Source organism: Tympanuchus pallidicinctus, unplaced genomic scaffold, assembly GCF_026119805.1.
Source record: "Tympanuchus pallidicinctus isolate F22 unplaced genomic scaffold, pur_lepc_1.0 scaffold3, whole genome shotgun sequence".
In the NCBI taxonomy this organism is placed as follows: Eukaryota; Metazoa; Chordata; class Aves; order Galliformes; family Phasianidae; genus Tympanuchus; species Tympanuchus pallidicinctus.
The window spans coordinates 101,365,114-101,392,436 of record NW_026294747.1 but is presented as its reverse complement, the minus strand read 5'-3'; the positions used below and the strand labels follow the sequence as shown (position 1 = coordinate 101,392,436).

The 27,323-nt window shown below is 43.6% G+C and overlaps 1 protein-coding gene across 3 annotated transcripts; it reads right to left on the bottom strand.

Annotated features, from left to right (window-relative positions):
- Window positions 1-269: 269 nt before the first annotated feature.
- On the bottom strand, window positions 270-22,309 carry CTNNB1 (catenin beta 1). 3 transcript variants are annotated; one of them, XM_052694302.1, is made up of 17 exons: window positions 22,060-22,308; window positions 21,160-21,314; window positions 8,810-8,870; window positions 8,094-8,321; window positions 7,704-7,957; window positions 7,371-7,609; window positions 7,085-7,286; window positions 6,618-6,762; window positions 6,023-6,126; window positions 5,605-5,943; window positions 5,178-5,336; window positions 4,251-4,370; window positions 3,958-4,108; window positions 3,744-3,865; window positions 2,326-2,386; window positions 1,353-1,573; window positions 270-1,050 (listed from the first exon to the last, which is right to left on the bottom strand). In XM_052694302.1, the coding sequence occupies exons 3-16, from the start codon at window positions 8,820-8,822 to the stop codon at window positions 1,365-1,367; spliced, it is 2,346 nt and encodes a 781-aa protein (XP_052550262.1). In that variant the 5' UTR covers window positions 8,823-8,870; window positions 21,160-21,314; window positions 22,060-22,308; the 3' UTR covers window positions 270-1,050; window positions 1,353-1,364. The 3 variants fall into 3 exon arrangements, with proteins under 3 accessions (XP_052550262.1, XP_052550261.1, XP_052550263.1); XM_052694301.1 differs by lacking the exon at window positions 21,160-21,314; XM_052694303.1 differs by lacking the exons at window positions 1,353-1,573; window positions 21,160-21,314 and having other exon boundaries at window positions 22,060-22,309.
- Between the last annotated feature and the right edge of the window lie 5,014 nt (window positions 22,310-27,323).

Sequence of the window (27,323 nt, the reverse complement as noted above, 5' to 3'; positions counted from 1 at the left end):
GCCATAGGGCAGTATGTGCCTCGCAGGCCAGGCACTAAGTGTAGCTGCCTTGCTGAGGAAGCTGCTGCAGCAAAGCAGCTGCAGTTCAAGAGAAAAAATACTGCAGGAGGAAGCCTCTGTGGTTATTGCTCTGAGCTCTGAAGGACAGAATAGTCCTCAGTGGGATGGTTTCTGCCTTTGAAGTAGTGAAAGTGTTGTGCAATTTGAGAACAGGTTTTGGAAGACCTGTCAAAGCATAACTATACAGACTGAAATAATTTGACACAGAGTGAATTAAAAGTTTACTTTAATTTTGAACCATTTTATAACTGCATTTTTCTCATGAAGCATCTGTATCACAGCAGGCTACAATAACTTTGGGATAAAAGGCAACTGGTAAACTGTCCAATACAAGGTTCCAAATAAACAGTTCTTACTGGCCCCTACCCAGACATATCCCAGATAAAGTTTTTGATCAAAAACATGAAATAGATCCACCTGCTTATTTTAAGCATATTAAAAAGGAAACTAATTGGACCATTTCTATTTGTCTAGTTTTTTTATACAAAAAGGCTACACAATGTTACACTTTATTCAGAATACAGTTAGAGCGATTATGAATTAGTGTTCTACACCTTTACTCAATCCTTAAAAATTAGAAACTGCTGTAGCATGTTCACTATAACTTAATACTACGAGAGACTTAAAAAAAAAAAAAACTAACAACAGTTACTGCAAAAAGAAAGGCTACTTTCAAAGCAAGCAAAGGTCAGTACCATTACAGAGATTTAAAAAAAATAATAAATTTTTAACAAGCAAGGCTAGGGTTTGATAAATTCCATCTTGCAATTCATTCTTGTGCATTCCTCATTTCTTGAATCACTCCCAAAATCCATTTGTATTATTACTCCTCGACCAAAAAGGACCAGAACAAAAAGTTTACTTCAATTGTTCCCATAGGAAACTCAGCTTGGTTAGTGTGTCAGGCACTTTCTGAGATACTAGCCCACCCCTCGAGCCCTCTCAGCAACTCTACAGGCCAATCAATGCAAGTTCATTCAGATGATACAGCTGCAAAGAAGAAAAAAAAGATTAAAATGTCAGTGTTCCTTAGTAAACAGCATTTTAACATAAAGACTGCATGAAGCTGGTGATGCACAAGACATTACAGTTAATTACTTCCACACTTAACGGCAGAAGTCAGTTTGGATTGTAGGAGTGTACTGATCGTGTGTCTCCAGAGCTTTTTTTTTTTCAGTCTTCTGTCACACTGGGACCCATTTAAGCCATTCCCTCCCTGCCAACCAAGTCCTGAGTCCAGTAATTCGTTTCTCTCTTGTTTTGTTTTTAAATTCAAGATTGGAGCTTCTTACCTAAAGGATGATTTACAGGTCAGTATCGAACCAGGCCAACTGATTACTGTCACCTGGAGGCAGCCCATCCATAAGGTCCTGGGCATGGCCAAGATCTGGCAGCCCATCAACTGGGTAGTCAGCACCAGGGTGGTGGCCACCCATTTCATGTTCCATCATAGGGTCCATACCCAAGGCATCCTGACCGTATCCGCCAGAGTGGAAAGAACGGTAGCTAGGATCTAGGAAAGTTAAAGGTGGCAGAGGGAAAAAGAGCATAATGTTAACAGATGTTAGACGCATCAGAAGCTGCAAGTATCAGTGTGTGAGAAGATCGTTGTAGCCATCTAATTGTTTTTCTAGTTCAGCCAAGTTCAAAACGATCTGCTGCCTGCCCTTAATGACTATTCCATCGTTTGAAACAGCCTTCCAGTGTGATTCTGCAGACAAAGCACACTGCAGTCAGAAGCACGAGCAGATTCCAGCCAAGCCATTAGTCTGCACAATCAACAGTACTAAAATCCAACAATACTACAGCAAAACCGGGCTACGAGACTGCAGACTTTCTTCTGAAAGACTAGTCAAAAATAGCTCAGAACCCGTGGGGATAGGCTTGAGTTTAAGTCTACAGACACTTAAAGACTAATATATACAATACCAACATTTGTTTTAAAGAAAACTGCACTTTTGGAATTGTCAAGTCCATCTGTAAAGGATTTAAAAGATTTCTGGAAACAGTAGCTCAGTGGGAGATTCTCTTGCAAGACTCAGACAAGCAACACCAATTTTGCACATTCATATGGCTCCCATTTCAGTGCAGCCAGAGGTGTTGCAGAAACTGCTTATTTGAACTGGCAGTTCCCCATCTGCCTGTCAGTTTGCAATATCTTGCTGAAGAGTAATTCACTCTTAAGTCATTTGCAGTTCTCCTTTACAGTCAGTGACTTGACTTTATTCAGCTTAAGCTCAGTCAAGGGGAATGGAACAGACATACCATCTGGGCGGTATCCAAGAGGCTCTCCCTGGGCACCAATGTCAAGTCCAAGATCCGCTGTCTAGATGTGCACAGAAAGTTACAGAACAGTTTTAATGTCAGCTCTTAGGGCCAACACTAGTAATTGAATTTAAGAAATTCTAAAGCTTGCCACAAATCCTTTTTTAGCAACTCTTCTGCACTGCACACAGCAGTATTACACTTCTGTGAACGTGAAATGTCTTTTCATCCAAGCATCTGCACCCACTGTCTAACAGCCCTATTTAGAGACAGGAGCCATGATCACTGGAAAGAGACTTCTGTTTGGGAACAAGTAGGAAGAGGCAGGTCTGGGAGCACTGCTCTGCTATACCCACCCAACCTCTGTGAGTCAGCTGGCTAGAGATTCCTGAGCTAGCGACACAGCACTTAGTTCCCACTGCACTTCCCCTGGTTTGTCAAATTACTGAACTGCATGTCTGCAGTGTAATGAAACAACCTGTATTTCAAAGAGATCTTCCATTTTTGCTTTGTTTCCTCATGTTACTATGTTAGACAGATACAGACTTTAGGAAATCAGAAATGAGCACTTAAATACTACAAGTCAAAGGCTGCTACCTAGTATCAAGATAAAACTCCTGAACCTCAAGGATCTGGGGAAAGACAGACTTAGTGAAACATGCCCCAAAGGCAGTTTTCAGTCTCAATTTACTGTGCAGGACTTTAAGCATGAAAAAACTTCATGTGATAGCTTGCAAATACTTCCAAGTCTGAGAGCTCAATTCTCAAATTAAGGAGAACACAAACGACATACCCTCACCAAGCTTCTTAGTCCTAAAGGGTTTGCTAAGAGTTCTTACAGGATAATGGTATGGTTATGCTTTGTATCCTATCATTCTTTCCTCAGCATTTGCCACCAGAGTTCATCAGGTTTGGACAATCTGCAAAAAGTGGCTGAAATTCCTAGAGGTTACTGCCGAGCTGTCCTTTGAAATCAGAAGCAGCACAGAGACGTACAGAATTCTTATACACAGCTTTACACAGAGCAAAATGAGATTTAGAAACTTTAGACTCTTCCTATCCGAAAAGAAAGCACTAAAGTAGCAGCTCTGAGACTGCTCATTCTTCATTCTACTTGAGCAACTCTGTAGTCTTAGAATGGTTTCCTGCCCTATGCAGTAGATTCCCAAGACTGTCAGCATCACCTGTTTATGAATAAATTGTTCTCCTAGGACAACAGTAAGCACTTGAAGCTTGCCTAATTTTCTGCAAATCTATGAGCACGTGTTCACTGAACCTGAACATGCAGAGTAACGAAGCTACAGACGTGTAAAACTGAACCCGTATCACTGATGGCATCTACACTTCACTACTGGAAGGAGGGGGGACTTGAAAGTGAAGTCTGCCCAAGGTGCCATTCATACAGGGACACAACTCACCTCGTTCCATGCCATTGGCTCAGTCCGGAACAGGGAGCTTGTCAGTTCCACTGACAGTCGCTTCTTGTAGTCTTGTGGTTTGTCCTCAGACATTCTGAACAGCACTGCAGCTGCATATGTTGCTATTAAAAGAAGCAAATTTAGTCAACATCAATTCTTCTAGCAACTTTTCTAACTTAAAGTATGAAACTTATTTTTTTTTAAGTTCACTTACCAACACCCTCATTCCTAGAATGAAGCAGTTCTGTTAAAGGGGCAGTTGCACCTTCAGCTTCAATTGCTTCAGCTGCTTCCTTGTCTTGAGCAAGTTCACAAAGTACACCCGCAGCTACTCTCTGGATATTCTCAATGGGGGAGTACAACAACTGCAATCAAAACACAGGGTTTCTTTTAACTCTTCTGTCTGAAAAGTACAATGCAAATTAGCAGTTCTACCACCAAAGCATTGGAGCAGTTATACTAGTTTTTCTAGTATTTACTACAGCATTTTGTTGAGCTCCCGCTTACCTGCACAAATAGTGGAATGGTATTTAGACCCCTGATTACAATTCGATTGTGAACATCACGTGCAAGAATATGCAGGGCTCCAGTGCAGCCCTCAACGATTTCCTCCATGCGCACACCCTCCTAAGTTGGGGAAAGAAAAGGCATTTCAGCTGAGATCTTGAACACTATCTTCTAAAACAACTGTCAGCAAGCTGATCATTATCAAAGAATCAGCCAAACTCATCTCCTGCACACACATTCCTCCCCCAGCAGGCCTCAGTACTCACTACCTACTGCTGCTTTCCAGCTTAACATCCCTGCTAAGACCTGGCCTAGTTTATCCAGCTAAATTCAGTGAGTGAAGCATTTCAGTGGAACATCTTCCTATGTTCTCATTTTTTCCCCAGCCCATTATAAACTTGATGTCTGACAATGCTGTTGCTTTTTTTTCCCAAGCTGAATTCGCCTGGCCTTTTACTAGGTTTGAAAGTGCTACTCGGTGATTAAGAGGCCCTGACTGTGCAAGTATTAACTACAGTCCTGTACCAGTAGGTAGTGCTTCCTTTTGCCTATGCTCATGTAACTTCCCCTTCGTCACCATGTTTAACAGGGGGAGGGAAAAATCAAGACTGATCCTGCCACACTGACCTAGTATGTTAATTATGGAGCCCGTGCAATTTCTCTGTACTGGTACAGCCCTAAGCATGAGAATACACATTAAGCTGTGACAACATTCCAACACTCATAGTTCCAACAAGGAAGGAACTTCCTCGTAAAGAACTACTCTCTTTTCCAGGGTAGGCAAAACCAGTATTTCTACAATCTGCTGCAGGAACACTTCAGATCTGCCAAGGCAGAACGATCAGCATACCAACAGAGTAATACAAACCAGAGCAAATGTTAAGAAAACAGCTCTTTAGGTAACTGTAGTTCCTGGTGGCCACTTACCACAAACTGCTGTTGCGTTCCACCCATGGAAGTACGTCGCTGGGTATCCTGATGTGCTCTGACCAGCAGCTGAACTAGCCGTGGGATGGCGCCCTGTTCACGCAGCGGGGCATGGTTTGCAGGGCAGAGCGCGAGATTGCGAATCAACCCAACAGTAGCCTGCAGTTCAGAAAGGAGGTGGGGAATAAGAGAACGTAAGGGGTGTGTTTGCTATTTAGCACTTTGTTTGTTTGTTATTAAATCAGTTGGTCCCAAACAGTTGGATCTCGGTAAGAGACAACTCAAAAGCAGCTCGTTTGAAGCAGCCTTTCCATCAGACAAGTTATGTTCTCCAACGCCTCAGAAACACAGTATTTTTCTCAGTTAATGTTACATTAAAAAGGCACTGGTGTTCAGCACTGACAGACATCAGCCATTATTTATTTACCTTGATCAAAGGCCAGTGTGAGGGTGGGTGCAACAGTTTAACCACCACTGGCAGTCCATAATGGAGACGTACTGCATTTTGAGCCATTTCAGCTTCCTGATGTCTGCTGGTGAGGTGACGGAGCGCACAAATAGCAGGTTCTGTGATGTCTTCCCTGTCCCCAGCTCGAAGAACTGTGCGCACAAGAGCCTCGATGCCACCAACCTGGCAGACCATCATCTTGTTCTTGTAATTGTTGCAAGTAAGATTAGAAAGGATTCCGGCAGCACAAGTCACAACATTAATATCATCTGATCCTAAAAGCTGAACGAGAGTTCCTAGAAGGCCTTCCATTCCCTCCTGCAAAAAGAGTAGAAGAAAATTTAGTCTCTTTCCTCTCCCACTATTTTGATCCTGATCCCTGAGAAGGCCCATTTACCTGCTTGGTTGCTGCATCTGACAAATTTCTCAGAGTCCAGAGACAGTTCTGGACAAGACGCTGACTTGGATCTGTAAGGTGGAGTCCTAAAGCTTGCATTCCACCTAGAAGGAAATGGTACATGTTTGTCACTCACTGTTACTCAAATGCTCACCCTGTAAATGGAATAATTTTTCTCACAGTATCTCACAAGCTTCTGGTTCTTTCTTTGGATTAGTACCCTACTATGCCTAGACCCTTACCCTTCAATACATACAAAGAAAAAATGCTGTGATTCTCTTTGTGATGTTGACTTAAAATGTATTAATATTCTAAGGAGACAATTCTGACAACATTCAGCCATAAAGGCACATAGCTAATTCCACATCAGACTTAATAAAACCAGACTGTCTTTCATACTTCTGCACACTTAAGGCCTCTAAAACTAGTTATAAATCAAAAGACCAACTGTGTTTAATTTCCAACGCTGGCAAGCTTCTGTTCTCGTTAATGCAGAATGTACTGATTCTGAAGTCCAGTATACATTTATTTAAAAAAAAGGAGAAGAGGGGAAAGGAAAGGGGAAAGGAGAAAGAGGTACAAGGAATGTACTTACCAGCCTCAACAATAGCAGGTTTGTTGCTGGAGCAGACTGACAACACCTTCAGCACCCTACTCGTGGTCCACAATAGTTTCTCATAAGTATAGGTCCTCATTATGTTTACTAGAGCTTGGGGTCCACCACTTGCCAGAATAATCAGCTGAAAGACAGCAGAAATATAGCAATATAGCACTTATCTGTCACCTCCTGGTCATGCGAGTAGGCTGGCTTGCACAGACCGTGTGCTACAGATCTCTGAAAAAACAACTACTGGTCAGTTCTGTAAACTGTTTGACCATGAACACTTCCACAAAATAGCATCCTTCTTTCAAGGCCAGGACTGACTGGCAAACTGCTCGGCAGTTGACAAAATCCTTAACTTGACATGGGATTCAGAACAAAGACGTCAGTACACAAGATCCTTTAAAGCCATCCTTGGCAAGCCTGCTCATTAGAAGAGGTTCAAGAGCTGAAGCACTTACCTTACTTTCTTGATTGCCATAGGCTAAAATCTGAAGACAGTCTGTCGTGATGGCCAAGAATTTAACGTTTGTCTTGTTGAGCAGGGCAACCATTTTTTGCAGCCCTCCAGCCAGACGGACAGCCATTTTGGCTCCTTCCTGATGCAACAGGAGATTGTGAAGAGTTGTAATGGCATAGAACAACACAGAATCCACTGGAGACCTACAAAAGGAAAAGCCTGATGAGTATCCGGATCTACCACCAACAGCTCAAAGACACAAATTACTGTCTCAGCAATCCACATACCCAAGCATTTTAACCAAGGCGGGGATGCCTCCTGATTTGAAGATTGCCAACAAGCCTTCACGGTGATGTGAGAGATTGTGTAGCGTGCCTGCAGTACAACGGGCTGTTTCCACATCGTTCGTATTCTGCATGGTACGTACAATTGCAGACACCATTTGAGGAGACCTCATGATAGCGTGGCGAGATGCTTCCTTTTTGGATAGCTGATGAACCATAACCGCAGCCTTGTTTACCACCACCTACAGGAGTATGGAAAGAAAGCTTCTGTGTAAGGACATCAACAGATCCCCACAGGCACGCTAGACCAAAGTTAACAAAATATGAAACACTTACCTGGTCCTCATCATTCAACAGTTTGGTCAGTTCTGGGATTGCACGAGTTGCAAGTTCAGCGTCATCCTGATAGTTTATCAAATTAACAACGGCATGTTTCAGCATCTGGGATGGCTCAGCCAGGCGCTGCACATTAGTTGGATGGGCAGCATCAAATTGTGTGGATGGGATTTGCATTCCTTCATCCAGTGTTTCAGGGAACATAGCTGCACGCACTCTCTGAGCTCTAGTCATTGCATATTGGCCATCAATATCTGAAAACCAAGGTAAATATGTCTTTAACTCAAACAGGAATAATATTCCTCTAGATTAATAATAATTCAGTATTGACGTTTCTGTATTAATTAAGCTGCACGTCTAAACAAGCTGGTGTAGTAGAGAAGGCCTTACCAGCAACTTGCTCCTGGGTAAAGGACTGAGAGAACCCTTGCTCCCACTCATACAGGACTTGTGTTGTGTCCACATCTTCCTCTTCAGGATTTCCTTTGCCACTCAAAGACGGAGCAGTTGTTGTGGCACCGGAATGGATACCAGAGTCCAGATACGACTGCTGCTGCCAATGACTGACTGCAGCTTTTCTGTCTGGCTCCATGGCCATATCCAACTCCATCAAGTCAGCTGTAACAAATCATTGAACAATTTGGTTTAGTTGAATTACTCCAACATGTATTAGTCCTTCAAAAAATAACTAGGATTCCACAGTAAAATAAACTGTTACAAACAGCTACCTCAGCCCAGCTGAGTCCAGCACAGAAAATGAGACAGCCATTTTAAACTGAGGCATTATACCAGTGCAGACATTTATAAGCCTGACTAGCAGACAGAGCAATCACTGTTGTTAGGACTTAAGACTGCTGCTTAAAGGCTCCCTTTCCACATCATATGATTAGGTACCTGGCCATACTTAGGTGACTCAAAACATTTACGATGACAAAACTCTTTGCAGGCTGAAGTTACTGTGGTAAGATTAATTGCTGCAATACAGTAAGCATTATTCTATCCAAGAGACTTAGAAAAGATAAAAAGGAAAGTAAGGAGCCAGTTTAACTCTTCTTTATTACAACTGGTAGAGTCTAATAAAAAATTAAGTGTAATAAATTATATACCTTGGGTTGCCATGTTCCTTGCTGTGCTCCCAGAACTCTTTCTTGCTACCTTTCAGAGACTCTAAAAAAGAGCAAGAGTAGAGCTTATTAAACACTAATCAGAGGTAGTAAGACAGGATTTCATATTCTAACAGTAGAACTGCAATCTAAAGCTTACACATATTGCCACGTCAATGCTACAGAGAGTATATCAGTGCTAATTAGCAACCCCCCTATGGACACAGAAGAATGAGATACATCACCCAGACTTCTGGCAGACTGTATGTAAGATACATTCACTTCTGCCCAAGATGTGCTGCAGAGACAATGGCTAAACACTGGAATTGCTCATTCCCTTCTCACTCTGAAGATATTAGCGAAACTGCTTGATATGGGGCTACAATAAGGATTTCTGCCAGGAAAGCTTAACGACCATTTAAGGCAATCTACCATCATTTCAGTGTTGCAAAAAATTGTAACTGAACCTCCTTCTTCACTTTCCACAAGAAAAAAGGCTTCTTTCTATATAAAATACTTTTTTTGTGAACTTAAAATGGAAAACTGAACCAGGTTTGAAAATCAAGAACTCTGCTTCAGTTGCACTCATTAAGACGCCACTTTTTTTTTTTCTGAAATCCAAGGCACAGGAAGCTGAGCTATGATTAAATCTTGTATCAAATCTCGTATGCACATCCTTTTAATATCACCACACACTACCGAAGTACTTGCACCATACATTTGTAGCTCTCTCCTCGTTAACACAGACGGAGAAACTCAACGCTGCTACTTTACAGTGGTGAGTCAAAGCTGTTGTGCTTTTATTTGCTCCCCTTCCCCATGCAGTCCAACTCTGGGGGACTGCTGTCTCCGTTGTGTTAGGGTTTTTTTTTGTTACTAGTCTGTATCAGTTTTATTGGAGGGTTGTTTGTTTTTTTTTCCAGCACAAACACAGTGCTGATGACAGCCTTTTCTGGGAGCTAGCCAAGCAGAAACATTTGTAGTGGTAACTAGTGCAGAGAGCAAAACCATCTCTTCCAGCAATCAGCTTTCAGTGTGTGTTCGGTGTTAGAGCTATGCTGATCAAAACATTCCTAGACAATGAAGTAACGGCAAGGACAGGTCTGCTGTACTGTGTCAGGAGAACAAAGTCCATTTGACGCTTTATTTGTGTAAAGACAGACTTAGCAGTTTAAGGATTTCCTTCAGGAGCAGCTTTTAGAAAATGATAATTCAACAGAAGACAGGCCTGCAGTTTCAGGGCTCTCAGTGAATCGACTACGCAATGCTGAGGCAACGCTGTGTTTTGCTGCCTGAGCCACTTGCAGGATACCCCAAGCAGTTCCTGAGCAAACCCATTACTCTGCTGCACAAACGCCAGTGCTGCCTGTCCTGATTTAGTGCTCCCACCATTTCTGGCAGCAGCCCTTTCCTGACTCTTTTAAAATGGACAGCAGATTTGCCTCTGTAGCAGATAAGCAGCACGGAGCTGATTTAAGATACAACACAACATACAGTAAATATGCTGCTAAGCAGTAGGAAATGCTGACGTTTCCAAATGGATCCTATTCTGTAGCCTTGAGGAGACGAGCTGCTTCAGTCTGCTTCACACATTCCACTACCTCAAATGCTGCAAAACAATTCTTTCCAGATGCTGCTAAGAGTTTGGGAGTAAGCGCTGGTAAAGAAAGGGAAAGAGAAACTAACTCAAGCTATCACTTCACCATTAATAAGTAAGTTCTCCTGGCTGTCTAAGTCAGCACAAGTGCCGATACAACACCCTGATAGCACGCAAGCTCATGCATTATTTTGCCAGCCCCAGTAACACTTTCCACACAGACAGAAGCAGAAGAGTATTGAAGGTAATCTGCTATGCTCAGTATCCTTTGCACAAAAGATCAATGCTGACTGTAAGCTCCCTTGCCTGCTCTGCTAATAAGAAACCAATCACCAGATTAGTTCCAAAGTTACTCCAGTAGATGAATAGCCAAGAGCACCAAGACAGTCAGTACCACCTCACATTCAAATCTGCAATAGGGAGCTTGGGGAAACACACATCACTTCCTTCTGCTATTGAACTCTGCACAAAGGAAGGCAGCTCGTTTACAGCAACTGCACTCCAAAATGGCTCACTTTCAACATCCTGAAGAAATCAGACGAGCAGCGGTACTGATCCAACAAAGCACATCAGTCAGTGCACAGCAATAACATTTAAAAATGAAGCTGAAGAACACCTGCAGGTTAGCAGTGACAACAGAGTAAAGCATTCAGAGCTGCATTACCAGCCAGATACAGCGTGACTTTGAAGCGCTGACCTTAGATCAGCCTGCTTACCGCACCTCAAAGTTTCTAACTTCCTAATCTGCATTTCATACAACCATAAAGCCCCCCAGCACTTCCAGCCAGCATTCCAAATTTAGATGTGAAATTGGATTTAATCCTCAAAGTTAAAAATAACCACAGATTAAAGCCAGCCAGGGAAAAGCAGTATGTTCCGACTGCTTTTAGGGTTTCGGCAACTGAATGTTCTTCTGTATTTCGCTTCCTACTCTGTTCTCTCCTTACGAGGGGTTCAACAGAGCCCAGGCAAGCTGCTGACTCCTCCCAGTGCGTATCACTAAGCAAACTGCTGCCTCTGACAGCAACAACCCCAGCCTAGGTGCAAAGGTTTGTGCTGTTACCTCTCCATGAGGTAACAATGATCCATGAAAGTGGATCATTGAGGGAAAGGTAAACAAACCGGAAAATCCCAACCCTGCAAAGATCATGAGGCTCCTTTACATCGAGCTCCTCCTCAGGCTTCCTGGAGGCAGGACTAGAAACACTGCATTGTCAAGGTCACGGATCTGAATCATCAGGAAGAAGAAGGATTTAATGCATCTCAGAAACGAATATTAGCATCATAGCAAACTTCCGTAGCCCTCACTAGTTTTACTGAGTGCCTACTGCCAGAATTCAGGCCTGAATTCCTCGAAGTATCATGTTATGCACAACATATATCCACATGGCTGCATTACCAATGGTTAGTTCTATGAACCTCTTATAAACCTCCATCAGGACATCAATTTATAGACATCAATTTATTTAGCGAGCACCGTCAGCTCCAGCTTTTAATGGACTTTTATAATGAACATGCACCAATTTTCTCATGAGGAGTACTAACAAGGCACTGCACTGGACTGCACCACGTACCTTCAGTCCCATGCATGCATTTGAGATCTTCTGTGAGTAGAACAAGTTTAACTTGAAAAAAGAGTAATTCAAATTTCTCTGTTCTCAAGGAACGAAAGATGAGGAATATTTTAATGATCGATCAACCTTTGGCATTAACTTCTCATTTTCAAGGACAGTATATGCCAAGCAGGTAAATGATCAGTCAGCTTCAATGAAACCTAATTCTCTTTCTAAAGAGAAGCAGCTCCAGCAGGACACAAAGCACACAAAATTGTTTACTTTTGCTGTCCTACACATGGAGAGAATTAGGAGAAAAGCCTGCTGCAGGAGGCAAGTACCAGCCTGGTGTTTACCTGCCTGCTACATTAAGACAACACCATTTGCAACTTTTCTGTACTTTGTCTAAAATAAACTCACTTTCACTGTCAATCTCCTAGCCTGCACAACAGCTCATATTTGCAGCTGATATTAAACAAAGTATTTCCACCTTCTTTCAAGGTTATTGCCTTCATCTGAATAGAAAACCTTCATTAAAATTGACTCCATTTATGCCTGGTAGATGTGATAACCTACAAACTGGGTAAGTGCTTAAGCTGAATAACAAAGTTTTTAAGTCTTTCAGAAATCTTTTGTTTGAAAGCAGCATTTTGGAAAGCCTGATATGGGAAAGGAAGTCTGACACATCCCCATCGATTGACCTATTTAAAGCCCACTGCCCATGCTCTCACAATCCATGTCTCATCTAGGACCGACTACAGAGCTGCATCTTTAAATTAACCATCAGCACCAAATGTCACAAAGACTTTCTTGCTTAGAACAAGCAAATCTTCATCTCATAATGAAATTGCAGCAGTTAAAATCACGGCTCACACCTACAGCTGAAGAAGAGAAGTACATGCAATGACTGCTGGAAGCTTTCTTTGGGTCTAATTTTGTGATCTGCCTCTTTTACCACATTAAATATGAAAATACTTCTTCGCTCTTTCCTCCAGTTTTTATTTTTACCAAGGAAAAGCTGGCCCACGCTTCTCTCCCCCAGTTTTAACTTCAGCTGCACAACCTCGCAGCAGGCAGGCCTACTTCCACTGCTTTTAGTCACACAGAGACACGATCCAACTGAGATACACACTTCAGTATTGATTTCAAATAGCACTGAACTGATGAACAGGAAGCCTAGAACAAGTTGAAACTTGTTTTTTTCTTCTCCATAGAGGGAATCCCATCATTTTAGCTCCTTTGTCCATCTCCGAATGTTTAACATCCATTGGGATGCGGTGCTCAGGGACATGATTTAGCAGAGAATTGTCAGTATGGTTAGGTTGTGGTTGGACCTGATGCTTGTTAAGGACTCCTCCACCCTGAGAGATTCTATGATGCTATTTAAAAGCTACAAGGGACCTAAAAAAACTAATTCACCTACAGAGAAAAACATGTATAGCAATTATGGAAAGCAATTACACTTGGATACTGGCATTCAGCTTGAAACTTTGCTGATCAAAGTAAGGGAAATACTTCAGGGACAAAGAGGTGATTGCCCCCCTCTGCTCTGCTCTTGTGAGGCCCCATCTGCAGTACTGCGTCCAGGTCTGGAGCCCCCAGTACAAGACAGAAAGCTGGTGGAGAGGATCCAGAGAGAGGCCACGAAGATGATCAGGGGACTGGAGCACCTCCCCTATGAAGACAGGCTGAGGGAGCTGGGCTTGTTCAGCCTGGAGAAAAGAAGGCTGTGGGGTGACCTCACTGAAACCTATCAGTACCTAAAGGGAGCCTACAAACGGGAGGGGAGCCAACTCTTTGAAAGGGTAGATAACAGCAAGACGAGGTTTTAAGTTGAGGGAAAGGAGATTTAGGTTGGATTTAGGGGGAAGTTCTTTACAGAGAAAGTGGTGAGATGCTGCAACAGCTGCCCAGAGAGGTTGTGGATGCCCCGTCCCTGGAGATGTTCAAGGCCAGGTTGGATGGGGCTCTGGGCAGCCTGGTCTGGTATTAAACAGGGAGGATGGTGGCCCTGCATGTGGTGGGAGGGTGGAGATTCATGATTCTTGAGGTCCCTTCCAACCCTGTGAAATAACCTGGAACCTGAAGAGTCCATCATGCCTTGAAGTTTGAATCTATATGGATTTCCTTCAGTATCTTGAAAAGTAAAAGCTGCTCACATATTGAGCCTTAAGTTTCTAATTATTCTCTATCCCAACAGGAGGAAAAATCCTCTTCTTCCCTGTCCTTCCAAAGAACACACAAAAAATTGAATGTGGTCAATTTCTAGCTTCCACTGAGCTCTGGGATGCTGGTTTTAAAGGTCTTTCATGTTAGGTTAATAAGAAATTCCAGGGATGTGGGTTCTGTGTATTTTAAGGAATTTCAGAAGCTCAGTGTAAGAACGACAGTTGGGTTTACAGACTTTGTTCTCAATGAGTAGATCTTTATTTCAGAGCAGAAACAGATATGAAAGTTAAGTTTTATTTAAATAAATCTTTAGCATGAAACATTCTTTTAAAGGTATCAAAGTTAAAAAAACAGTTTTCTCTAAATACATTCCATATCCACAAACCAAGTACCAAGTAGCATTCCCACTCTGTGTGAAGCACTGATGCTGGCAGATCTCAGTCCCCCTGACAATTCCAAGAGTAACCATCTTTGTGGTAACTGTTTGCAACAAATAGAGATGAGTTTGAAGGTAGTTACAGCCAAGCACAGGCAGGCCTTGATTAAAGCCAGATTTGTCTTGCACCAGCAGTAGCTTCTGAATTGAGGAACCTTAGTTTTTCAAATTGCTCTTCAGACCAGCAGTTTATGGACGTGGACAGACAACAACTACTCTGGATCACACTGAAAAGCTGCCTCTAACAGTGGTTCAGGGCTGCAAGTAATCACATTTAAGCAAAGCAACAGACTACTTTGTTCTCAGACTGAGACAGTGAAATTAAGGATTACCCAGATCCATATCTGGAATCAGGATATTAATTTGACTTCATATTTCAAGCAAGCTGACTTAACACAAGATGAAAGTGTTTTGTTACAGTTTATTTGCTAACAGGTCAAGCCATACAGCATGGGGAAACACCATTCGTTTTTACTGCTGTGAAAAAGAAAACGTACCGTGTGTCTTCACAGTCCTAGAACACGTGAACTGCCCTTCTGTTTAGGTGGTAGAAATACTCATCCAGCCCTCAATCCCCCAAGAAATGTCATGCCATGAGTCACAGCAGCCTTACTGGTTCAGTAGTTAACACACTGCAACCTCAGCTATGGCAGCAGTTTAAGAAAAAACACAACTGAGAGCTACCAAGTGACAGGAAATCTAACTTTCTTTCTGCAGCAGGTACCACACCACATCCAGTTTGCCAATCCTAGTCTTCAACAGAGCAAATGCATTAATGAACTTTAATCATTCCCACCAATTACCAAGGAAGGATACTTCAATCCATTGGTAAGTGCAATGTTCTATGTAAATGCAACAGAACTTATCCAACTCTGATATCTCTGACAACACATTCTGCTGATGCCTACAAAAAGGTGGAAGTTGCCTTGCCATCAGTGACTTTTTGTTCTTAATTTCAATAATCAGATCACAAGTTTGACTCTTAACACAGACTATACACAGAAAATTGTTCTTCAGGTAAGCATTGGGAAATTAAGAAGCCTGAGTATTACCTGTTTCAGTGACCTCCCACAAAAGAGAACAGTTTGACACCATCAAGCTTTACATATCCTTAATACATGTGGAAAGAGGCAACAAACAAGCTCAAGTAACCTATGGGCAGTATTTAAATGGAAAAGGGGTACCTGAAACACACAAAGATCAATCAGCTAATGCTCAATAAAAGTTCTTTGCTTTTTACCATATCCCATCTTGTTACTCTATCTCCTCCTCCCTCCCCCCAGATTTCTAGCCCTTGCCTTCTGCCTTGGAAGTTATCTAAAGGCCCCCTGTGCAAAAAGCAGGTTGGCCTCTATACACTAACTCTTGTAGGAGTTCGTTTGATGCCACATCACAAAATGAAGCATTACACTATTCTATTTTCAGTCATCTCAGCAATCTAAGGCCAATTAAGAGCACTGAGTTTCTATGCACATGCTCATTATCTACAGCAAGCAGCAGGCAAATATTTCTGTTCTTGCTTTCTTTCTCTAAGAAAGTTGATTACAAGTGCTTAAGGGAACTAAAGTCAAGGCATCTAGCTGTCCTGACTAGTTTAAACTCAAAAAAAAAAAAAAAAAGTCAAAGACTCAGATTACATGGCCAGAAAAAGAAAGGCTCCTCCCTGAATCCATACATCCTCATGCTCACTCACAGAGGAGCAGGAAAGCTGCACACACAGCCAGATACAGCACTAGCTATCTGACGGCACAGGGCACTCACCAGCTGTACCCTTCCTCTCTAGAAGAGACAGCTACTTGGTGAAGAACCATGCCCACTCAGCTTGTCAAGTGATTAACTGTGAGCACATCAAGCTGAGTGCAGCTAAGACTACAGTGTAGTGCTCACTGCTTTCTCCTCACCCTGCTTACAAAATGCCACCCAGAAGAGTTCCAGTCTATCACAGAGGCACAATTTTAGCCACTGACCATAGTTTAGGTAATGGGAATGCATCAGGAAGACTTAGTGAGCTCCCACTGCCGAACTGGCTTTCAGCTGCAGGCACTGAATGGCTCTGGAGAGCAGCACTTCCGAGTAACAGACACAGCATACAGGCCCTAGCAGCCTGTTCAATTAGCCAGGCTCTTCACAAGCAGTAAGGTTTAAGTACCCTGTTAAAAACAGCCTATTAAAAGTTTCAGTAAAGGAACACTTAACACTGGTCTGAGAGCTACTGGTCAGCCAACAAATGCTTAAGATAAGTTCCAACGTGTAAAAATGGGTGCCTGGAGAACACAGACCAATGTCAAAAGGCAATTGAATCAAAAGATAATTCAGCTTATCAGAGCACTGAGCTGAAAAAAAAAAAAAAAAAATCACTTTAAGAGATGAACTTTGAAGCTTCACATGCTACTGGAAAGCCTGCATATATGCCCTGCCACGTAACTAACAGTGCAAAGGCAGCACCTCCTCTGTCCACAAACTCTGCTACTTAAAGGAGCATTTCTACTGCAGTATCTTGAATCTGACAGCACTGGATTTTATCACTTTGCTGACGTTAGTGCGTTAGGATCCACAGGAGTTATTCTGCAGGAAGTCTGTTAACATCCTTTGTGTTCAGAAATCATGGAAGTACACTCAACAGTTTCTAACATGACCTACAAATGGAACAGCCAAAGCAATCTTCTCAAAGCTACACTGTGCACTGGGATTTTGTTTGTGCTCTATAAAGACTTCTGTTGCCTCCAAGAGACAGAAGCAACAGCTGTGATCAAGCTGACTGTTGAAATCATCAGTTCATGCTTGAAAGCAATGGCTTGAGAGCATTTCACTGGCAAATAACACTAGCAAAATACTATAATACAGTAGTCCACATTGGCTCAAATATTTATGTCTCTTCCTCCTCTAAGAGGAGCTGATCATAATCTTAACATTTAAGATAGGATGGAAGAGACTGCATCAACTACTTATTGAGTGCTACATACACAGCACAGAGGAAAAAAAAGCCTCCACATAGTGTATACACCAACCACGTGACAACAGTTTGAAGCCTAGCATTAAAGGACTGCTATGACAGTTCCAAGTTTATGAACTTAATCTAGTTATGAACTTGTATTATCAACCCAATTACTCTGTCTTCATTGTTTAAATCAGCTAAGCACCACAGATGCATGCCTGTAACCTCAAAACAGTTACTAAGTCACTTCTGCTCAGCAACAGACTCAACTTGATCTACTCACCAGCAAGCAGTTCCGATGTGGGCTTTCATGCAGCATTCATTATGCTGGAGTACTTCCACAGCCAGGCAAAGCACTAAGAGAAGTTCTATCACAGATTAAAAAATCACCTCCTTTAATTTGAGGGATGCAACTATCACCTACATTATGTGTACCCCTGCCTTCCTCAGTTGGGAACAGGCTAGCATTTCTGCTAATAGTTGTACTGCTTGCGGACTTTGCTAACCTGCTCGCACCATTTGTAGATCCTGCTCCACATACCCCTGCTTTTATCAATTCAGAATTCCTCAGTGGAAAGAGCAGTAGTGAGGACCTAACATCCTCCTTAAGTCTTAAGAAGTCACATACAGAAAACAAGCCTGCCTTGACAGCCATTTAGAGACAGTCTACAAGAACTCTGACAATCGCATCACATTTCATTTACCACTAAAGCAGCTCAGTAACAGCACACTGTCAGCTCTCAAACTTCCTGCCCAGAATGTAAAAACAACACAGTAATTCCACAGTTAATGATAGAAGGTATCAATAAGACAGACAGCCACTGTATTACAGAACTATTGCTAGACAAATGCTTTCTAAATTGCCACTGTATCTCCCTTCCTAAAGTATCCAACCATAATCTAGTTTCTCCTCCAGCTGCAGCTGCATAACCAACCCCAAATATGGATGTTAAACATTAATCTCAGGTTTAAGAAACCAGAGGGATTAGTCATAAATGCACTGACACCAGTGAAAGACTTATGAAATGAGTGCACATATGAACTGGTGGCCTTAGCTCGTCTGTCAGAATGGAGAAGTATTTACAATAGTGCAACAAGCACTGCCTATCAAACACACTAACGCTCAGCTCACTTTTAATTAAGATGAATTGACAATGTAACAGCATTTATCAGCACCTCTAGGATGTTAGGAGTTTTGACCACTGGAGGGCACCTGAATTGTTGCCAGGACAATACAGGAATACTTGCTACATTTGCTGCAGAGTTGGCAAACTTCTCTAATTTCTACAAATCTACTCAGCACAGCAAGTCAACCTACAAATGCTAGTTCCAGCAAATACCCTTAAACCACACGCTTAGCATTTGCCAACTCCAATGAGTTCCAGCTAGCTCAAGCTACCTTTTAAAAGCAGGAGTCTAGGATACTAGATTAAATCTTTCAGCCTTTACATGGATGAATTTATTCCTTAAACTATAGTTTATCTAGTGTTAACTAGCAGAGCAGACATTCCATTTCTGTAATAGTGAGTCAACACGTGTTGTTTCCTAAAGCAAATGGGAACATGTTCAAAGTTCCTGTAACTAAAGTCACATGCAACTTCTGCACCCATACCTCCCAAGATGAGGGAAACAATGGACACATCTTGCTTTTGAATCAAACCCAAGTTAACCTGCAAATACTTCTCTTCTACTCACACTATCACAATGGGGTTCCATACAGACAAGTACCAGCAAAAAGCATTGTAAGTTCTCTTGCACCTGAATTTTATCTGTCAGCGCAAAAAAACCCAAACTTCTGGCTACTTATTTCCTCATTTCAAAAAAGACAAGTATATTAAGTCATGACCCCTTGGGACTATAGTCCCAACACAGCCTATAGAAAATTCTCACTCAGAATCAAGTATCAGAGATGGGTATTAAAATTAACCAGTTAAGTTACTTGCACTGGTAACCCTAACCAATACAGTGGATAGGTCACACAGCAAAGCACCCCAATACAAGCCTTCTGACGCTTAGCCAGAAAGCCAGCAATAATGTCTGCCCTCTTTTACCAGGAGAGTCATTTCACCTGAACAGACAAGGAAGTCACATGCAGTACTCAGTGCCACACTGTTTGCAGAATTAGCAGGGTGCCATGGCTAAGCTGGAGCTCTTGCAGAGCCACCCAAAAAGGCAGGAGGCTCAGGATTTGCAGCCACATGCTCGAGGAGCCGTGCACAAGTCTCGGCTGCCTGCATAGTTTCTCACCAAGTCTTATCAGGCCCCATGAAGTATATGATGTTCAAGATAAGTAAGGTCAGTCCCGATTTTCCTGCCACAGTATGCAGTCTGCCAGAGTTACAGAACGAGTTTTGCTGCCCTCATCACTGCAAGCCCTGTGTTGCCAGCTTTAACCGAGTTAATAGGAGTGATTCTGATTACTGCTGTGTTTGCACACTAATCTGCCTACCAGACAGTATTCTGCAGAAACATCTTTATCTGTAAGTTTCAAACGCATTCAGACTTCCATTCACAAAGACAGAAGATTACAATTGCTCTTTCCTGTTCCCTTACTGCTACATGTCTCTCTACTCCAAATTTCATTTAGAAGGCCACCAGTACTGACTTCTCTCCTTTACAGAAGAATTCACTTAAGTATTGCGTTCTGAAAAATGAAGCACAAACTTCTGCTGGTATTAAGTCACTAAAAACCAACATTCACCATACAAAGAAAGCCTCACCTCTGAAAGGCAGTGAGGTTTCAGGACTGATATAGAATATAATCTGGTTGCTGACACACCAGGCAGTCACAGCAACATGCAAGCATTCATGAGAACGTACCAGGCAAGCAGCCCGGCCCATTTATTGCTTTAGCAAGAACAGGAAGCCTGGTTTGCAGGGGATGTAAAAGAACACGGCATTTGAAGAACGGACTGACTTTCTCCGATCAAGATTTGCTTACAGCAAATCCTTGCTTTTAAAAGCTCTGTTGCTTTGTCCTTTCATCAGGGTATTTCTACTGATTTCTTCCCTACACTCTGAAATGAAGCAGTCAAACACATCAACATGAACATTCTTGGATCCATCAATTTATAACTAAACAAATTTGTGAACTAATAGCCACAGAACAATGACATTTCCTCAGAGCTCCAGAAGAGCCCAGCACTCAATCTGATGCTTCCTGCAATGTCTGAATTTAGAGGTTTAAGACTTTTCCTGTACACTTCAGCAGCTCACTTCCAGCAGTACCAGCCGTTCCGCAGCAGACACAGCAGACAGATAACTGCAGCTGTCAGCATCTTTTATGAAGGGTGCAAGATTAACATTAGCTTCCTGCATTGTCAGTTACTGAAATTCACATTACAACTTAACCTAACAAACACCAGCGAGCTTCTCCCTCACTGCAGTTTTAAAGGCTTGCAGAAGGATCTTTCTGCCATTCAGAAGCAAATTTGTTAAGTGAAGTTTCTCTCCTGTTCGTCTGAACTTAAGGTGAAGGAAATAGCGACACGTCCAGGTAGTTTCCTAGCCTGCCCTCGCCCTATTCCCAGCACACAAAGATCCTGTTTTACTAAAACCCCTCCTTGATTTCCTTCCCCCGACCTCAGCATACCAGCCCGGCCTCTTTCCATTCACCACTGCATACTTTGGGGGATGGGAGGACCACAGATGTCTGGAACGTACCGAGTGTCAGAACAATGGCCGCTCCACGAGAAAGAGATCAAGAAGTAACAGCCGACTGCAAAGATCAACACCGCTGCTCCCGAAGTCACAGCCTGCCCGCGGTACTTTCACAGCCTCTCCTCCCTTCCCAGAAACCTCTGCCGGCAATATCTCTTCTGAGAAGAGAGAATCCGATCAACTGCACGACGTCCTGCAGCGAGTTTCAGCTAAAGGATAATTTAGGGTTTGAGGACCTTTTTGAGAAACCCGCCCCAGGAGCGACCGACCGCGCACAGAAGGCGGCTTTTCAGGAGAGGGCACACACCTGGCTCTCCCGTTTCACGGGGAGTCGGAAGCGAGTTGCTCATAACGCTGCTGAGAGCGACCGCGAAGTTGTTCCCGAGCGCCTCAGCCGGGGGTAACCGCGGTCCCCAGACGGGACCCCCAGCTGCAGGGTGTCACAAACCGCACTTCGCGGACCCCCACCAGCAGCGCAAGCCCTCCAGCACATACAGGCACGCAATTAAGACTGAAAACCCACGCGGCAGCAGATCAGTTATCTCCTGCCGGCTGCAGCGGCCGCGCTTAGTTCGTTACACTCGGTACGAACAAACCCACGGTTCTCCGTTCCCCACCCCCCCCACACACACATCCCGCTGCCACAGCGACTGCGGCTCGATGACTCCCCGAGAAACGAAAAACCCTCCCGAGAAGCCCCGAGCCCACCGAGCCTCGCCCCAGGACGCGCTTCCCGAGAGGCCCCGGGGGCCGCAGCTGCCGCCTCCCGCAGCTGTCCCGACCCCTTCCGCCCCCCCGCCCGGAGCCCCCCGCCCCAGGCGCAGTCCGGACCCCCGTGTTCCCGCTCCCCGCTGAGGGAGGGGCTCGCCCCGAGGTCCCGCAGGACGAAGCGGCAGCACTAACGTGGCACTGAGGCGAGAGCGCAGCGTCCCCCCGGGCTCCGGCTGCCGCAGCTGCTGCCGCCCGGGCGATCCCAGCCGGATCCGTCGCTCCTTTCCTCGTGCCGCCCTTCTCCTCTTCGCTCAGCTCGTTCCCGGCTGCGTCCCCCGCCGCTGCCTCCCGTGTGGCGACCGTGCGAGGCGGCGGCGGCAGTCCCCGAGCGCCGCTGCTTGCTGCTCCCAGCACCGAACCGGGCGAGAGGCTTAAAATGGCGGCGCTCACAAGGAGGCTCTTATAGCGAGCGCCGGGCTGGCTGTATCCTGCCGCCGCGGCCGGGCCCAGCGCGCAGCATTCCACAGGCACCCAGCGCACAGGGCAGGGGGAGGAGAAATAGTGCCCGGCTCCCAGGGCGGAGGGAGACGGCGGAGGGAAGCGGCGGCAGAGAGCGGGGGGAAGGCCGCGGCGGCAGCAGCAGCAGCAGCCTGAGGGAGGGAGCGAAAGAGGGAGGGGGCGGGCGGGGGGAGGTGGCGGCGGGGACGCCGGGCTCCGGAGGTGGGGGAGAAGGGAGCGAGCGAGAGAAGTTCTGCTTGAGGGGTGCGGCCGCGGAGATCGGCCTGGAGGCTGCTTCCCTGCGCCTTCTGTTTGCACGGAGATTATTATATTCAGTGTATATATATATATTTCCTGGCTTTTAAGCACGTTTCGCAACGCACGCTCCCGATTCGCACACAGACCGACTGGGGCGCGGGGGGATAAAAGCGGAGGGGGGGGGGGGGGGGGGTGGACGGAAACGCGCTCCGCGTTTTTCTCCAGGAAGCGGGTGCTGAAGAAAAGTGGCTCGTTGTGCAATTTATTTCTGTTTGACGAAAGAAGCGAGCTGCCCCCCAGCCCCCCGCTCCTCAAACAGCCACCGGGGCCGCCTCCTCTCAGCGGGGGCTGCGGGACGGCGGCGGCACGGGCTGTGAGTTGTCTGCTCGCACAGTGACGCTGACGGATTTCTTTTTCCTCTCGCTGTATTCAGTAATACACAAACCGAAAAAAAAAAAAAAAAGCCTTTTCTACAATGATTTTTGCGCGTGAACTTTCTCCCGTCGCTGCTTTTTTTTTAAAAAATGGGACTCTTCCCTGTGGGGAAAAAAAAAAAATAGAAAAGAAAATAGGAGGATTTGCTGCATGCAGAACACGCCCCAACCTCCCAGGCGGCCCGGGCACCCTTCCCATCCCTATGGGGCCGCACCCCGTGCAGGGCAGGGAGACTTGTCCCATTAAAATGGCTCTCGAAGGAGTGACTCTAATAATAACAATCTTTGATTCCTAACCGTTCCGTTGGAGGGCGTGCAGCAGTGTCCCCCTGCCAGCCACCGGGCACCCTCAGGTCCCCACTGTAAGAGGTGAAATGTTGCCTGGATAGCCCTGTAGCTGGAGGTCCAAAGCATCCAGCTTCGTTTGTCGCTGTGTTTTCTCTCAGGACAGTTGCCTGTTTTGGTTCCACGGGCCAAAAGGAGGGTAAGAATGAGGGCAACGAGGCGGCAAGAGCTGGCAAAGCAAATGCTGGCAGTGCAGGGGCAGCAGGCTGTGAACACTGGTCGCCTTCCAGGGGAATTATCCAGTGGTGCTGCATGCCATGGAAGTGTGCAGCAATGGGCAGAAGGACCGTGCTGTTCTTGACTCCTGAAGTTTGACTCCACTTGTGGTACAAGAAAACGTTCCTGGAGTTGAGTTTGGGGCATTAAAAGAGGCACGGGGGGAAGAGTTACTTTCTTTGTCCACCTCCCTTCTGCAGCTACTTCCCTGTGCAATCTTGGTAAAATCTTGTCTGCCTCGGTTTCGCCCTCTATAAAACAGGCATAACAGTCATGACAGACCTCTCCTTTTAGATGCTTGGATCAAAGGTACTATATAAGTACAAAGTGCTCCTTCTATAGGGTATTATTGCCAAATTCCCTATAAGCGATTCCATTGGGCACTTGATAACAACAGCAGAATCAGTCAGACATCCTTGATGCATTCATTGCATGGTCCCAGATACCTTTCAGAGCCTCTTTGTGTGCCATCCCACCCCCTGAGGTCCATGAGGATGGGGCTTTTGGAGCCTGGATTCTGCAGGAGCAGGAGGGCTATGGTCCGCATCTTCTGGCCCCTGAACCGTGGACCGCTTTTCTTTTTGACCTGGTGAGGACTACTGGAACTAGCCCTTTTACAAACAGGTTTTAAACGTACAACTTTGTATATATTTATATATATAAATTCATAGCACCTATAGTACGTAGTGCTAGACTCTTGTCGAATTTTTGCTGTTTCAGTCTTGCATGGTTCATTGTCATTTTAATCTGCATTTGTTTCACTGCAGAGTGATTAGGCTGCTTTTAGATCTAGGCACACTGCTAATAGATATTTGGTTCATTTCAGCTTTGAAATTTGTAGCTGTTAGGGAGCTAACCATTTTCTAAAATTTCACTTAAAAAAAGGCCCACAAACCTACACCAGGGAAACGAATATCTTAATTGCTGGAAGTGTTGCCATTATAATTAACTCTATCATGTAATTCTGTTCTTTGTTCAATTTTAAAATTCTCTAAAAGACACGTTGTTTTTATGATTTTTCAAAAATAGTGTTTTATGGTCCAGTACCAAAAATAGAAGAGTAGATGTTATATTGGATATCAGAGCGTGGGGCTTCCATGAATAAATCTGCAAACATCCCAGTTATTCTTCCTCATTTGCTCTTCTCCCCCTGCTCCCAGAAGCACTGAGGGTAAATACGCAGCTTCAGAAGTTTCCTTAGAGCTCCTTTATACTTTAATAGGTTTGTTTTGGTGACTATATGCTAGACAACATATTTTTTTTTTCAAAAGGTCAAGCAGTCTTCTAATGTGTCCATTGTGTATCCCTGCAGTAAGAAATCCTCAGTGCAAAGGAGATCTTCATGGTTAAATTTTAAAAGATAATGATTTAAATCTTTTTGTTGCAGTTTTTCCTTTTTCTTTTCTTTTCTTTTCTTTTCTTTTCTTTTCTTTTCTTTTCTTTTCTTTTCTTTTCTTTTCTTTTCTTTTCTTTTCTTTTCTTTTCTTTTCTTTTCTTTTCTTTTCTTTTCTTTTCTTTTCTTTTCTTTTCTTTTGTTTATAAATTTATAACAACTGTAGTACATAGTGCTAGACTCTTCCTTCCTTCCTTCCTTCCTTCCTTCCTTCCTGCCTTCCTGCCTTCCTGCCTTCCTCCCTTTCTTCCTCCCTTCCTCCCTTCCTTCCTCCCTTCCTCTCTTCCTCTCTTCCTTTCTTTTTTAACATCCTTAGCACTGCTTTGGGAGCGTCAACTTCTAACACTGTAGAAAGCAGGAAGCCCATTAAAAATAACAAACAGCTAAAGGTAAACTTAGTTGGTTTCCCTTTCCCTTTCCCTTTGAAATCCTGGCATTTGGCTGTGTTTGTAAGAAACGTGGTAACAAATGAGTGGCCATAGCCTAATGTAAGGATAAAGCAAAATTACCAATTATGGAGAAACATCCAGGGCTCTGGGCCTGAATCTTTGATTTCCTGTTTGGATCTTAAAAACAAATGCAGTATTGCCTTCTGACTGCGCATATTCTATGAATGTGCTGTAGAATCAACTACAGATATTTTTTCAGACACTGATAAAATGTATATGTTCACTTGTCAGCAAAATAAATAAATAAATAAATAAATAAATTGCATCATTTTGATCCATTCTCTTAAAAAAAAAAAAAAGGAAAATAGAAGAAACCTTCTTCCAGAAAGTAAAGTTGTAGTATATTAAAAAAACAGTGTGTTTTCTCTTTCATACAAGCATGAAGTGGAAAAGAGCAGAGATGTCTGCAATATTTAAGCATTCTGAGATACAAGACTAATCAGTGTAGCTCCTGCCACATACTTGAGAACTGCAGTTTATTAATACATGTGTTTTTGCTCTGTTAAACAAATAGTCATGCCACTCAAGTTCAGTTTTAATGAAAAAAAAAAAAAAAGAAAAAATATTCTTTATGGATAAAGGGAGAGGAATAGCCAAATTCAAAATACTGGTGAGATTTCCCTCTTCTCAAAAATGACAGAAAAAAAAAAAAAAAGAAATCTGCCAGTGTGTAGCTGTAGGTCATTCAGAAGGAATGAGGGACACTAATATTAGTTATATTAAATTAGTATAGAAGATGCTGATGAAAACATCTGGTCAGCTGGTTGTATTGACATAAACTGGAGTATTCTGTGAATGTTTCAAGCTTGGAAATAGAATTATTGTTGGTCACCAATTTGATATTAAAAAAAAAATAAAACAGGTAATTCTTTCCTTCAGTGTTCCTGTTTTGGATTTATACCAAATATAATGCAACATACCTTAGTGTTCCCCTCTTCAATTCAGTGCACATGAATATCTACCACAGTTTATATATCAGGTACGCTTCAGAAACTGAAAAAGTCTCCAGCTGATTTAACAGCTGAGGCATTACTCATCAGAATATCTGATTACTGGCATATTAAGCAGCAGACACTGTGGAACAGAATAAACATGAAGTACTGCATCTACCAACACATATATTTTAATTACTACTAACCAAACAAATAAACACCAGACTGGCTTTATATTCAAGATTTAGTGCGTGATCAAGGTAAACAGAAATCTACAATATTGGTCCTTGTAAAAATGTTGTCATTAACCGGAATTTCTCAGCTCCTAAGTTTTCAATTAAAATCTCTCCGCGTGCCTGTTGTAATCATTCTGGGTCTCCTATTCCTAATTTAAAACAATGGCAGTGGTGCCCAGCCAGCCCTGCAGGAAAGCTGGCCGCAAAGGGGAAACAATGGCAGCGGCAGAGGTGTGACACCTGCCGCCTTCTCTCCTAATCAAACTTGGTCCACAAGAAGCCACTGACTCTGACTCGTAACCCTTTAATTGTCCATGCTCTAACTAGAGAGCTGGATGGAGCTGTACAAAGCTGTTTGCTAAAAGATACTTGCTAAATGTTGCGTTTTTCTTTCGATAGCTTTAGGCCACATTTCCCAATTCTGAGTAATTCATTCTAATACATAGCCATAAAACATAAGATAATAAATTATTAAGGCCTGATTTTTTTTTTTTTCTGCTCAGACCAATCTGTGTTAATTACTGCGTGGTCTGAAAATACAAGCATATCGGGGCTGGAGATTCATTTGAACAAACCTCCAAACAGGCTGTGCACGGGCTAGGGCTTTGCATTTTCCTTATGCCTCAGAACATTTCCTCTTCCCTCTCGGTGTGTAAGCACCAAGCAGCTGTAAGCACCTCTCGCTACCTGGGCAC

Bases quoted from the DNA above. Each gene is read 5' to 3' on its own strand.
- CTNNB1 (XM_052694302.1), bottom strand. The intron at 7,287-7,370 runs GTATGTGGATTG...TTCCTTTTGTAG, and splicing joins GCCTTGGTTAAAATGCTTGG to GTCTCCAGTGGATTCTGTGT. The intron at 6,127-6,617 runs GTAAGTACATTC...ATTTCCTTCTAG, and splicing joins ACCTGCTATTGTTGAGGCTG to GTGGAATGCAAGCTTTAGGA.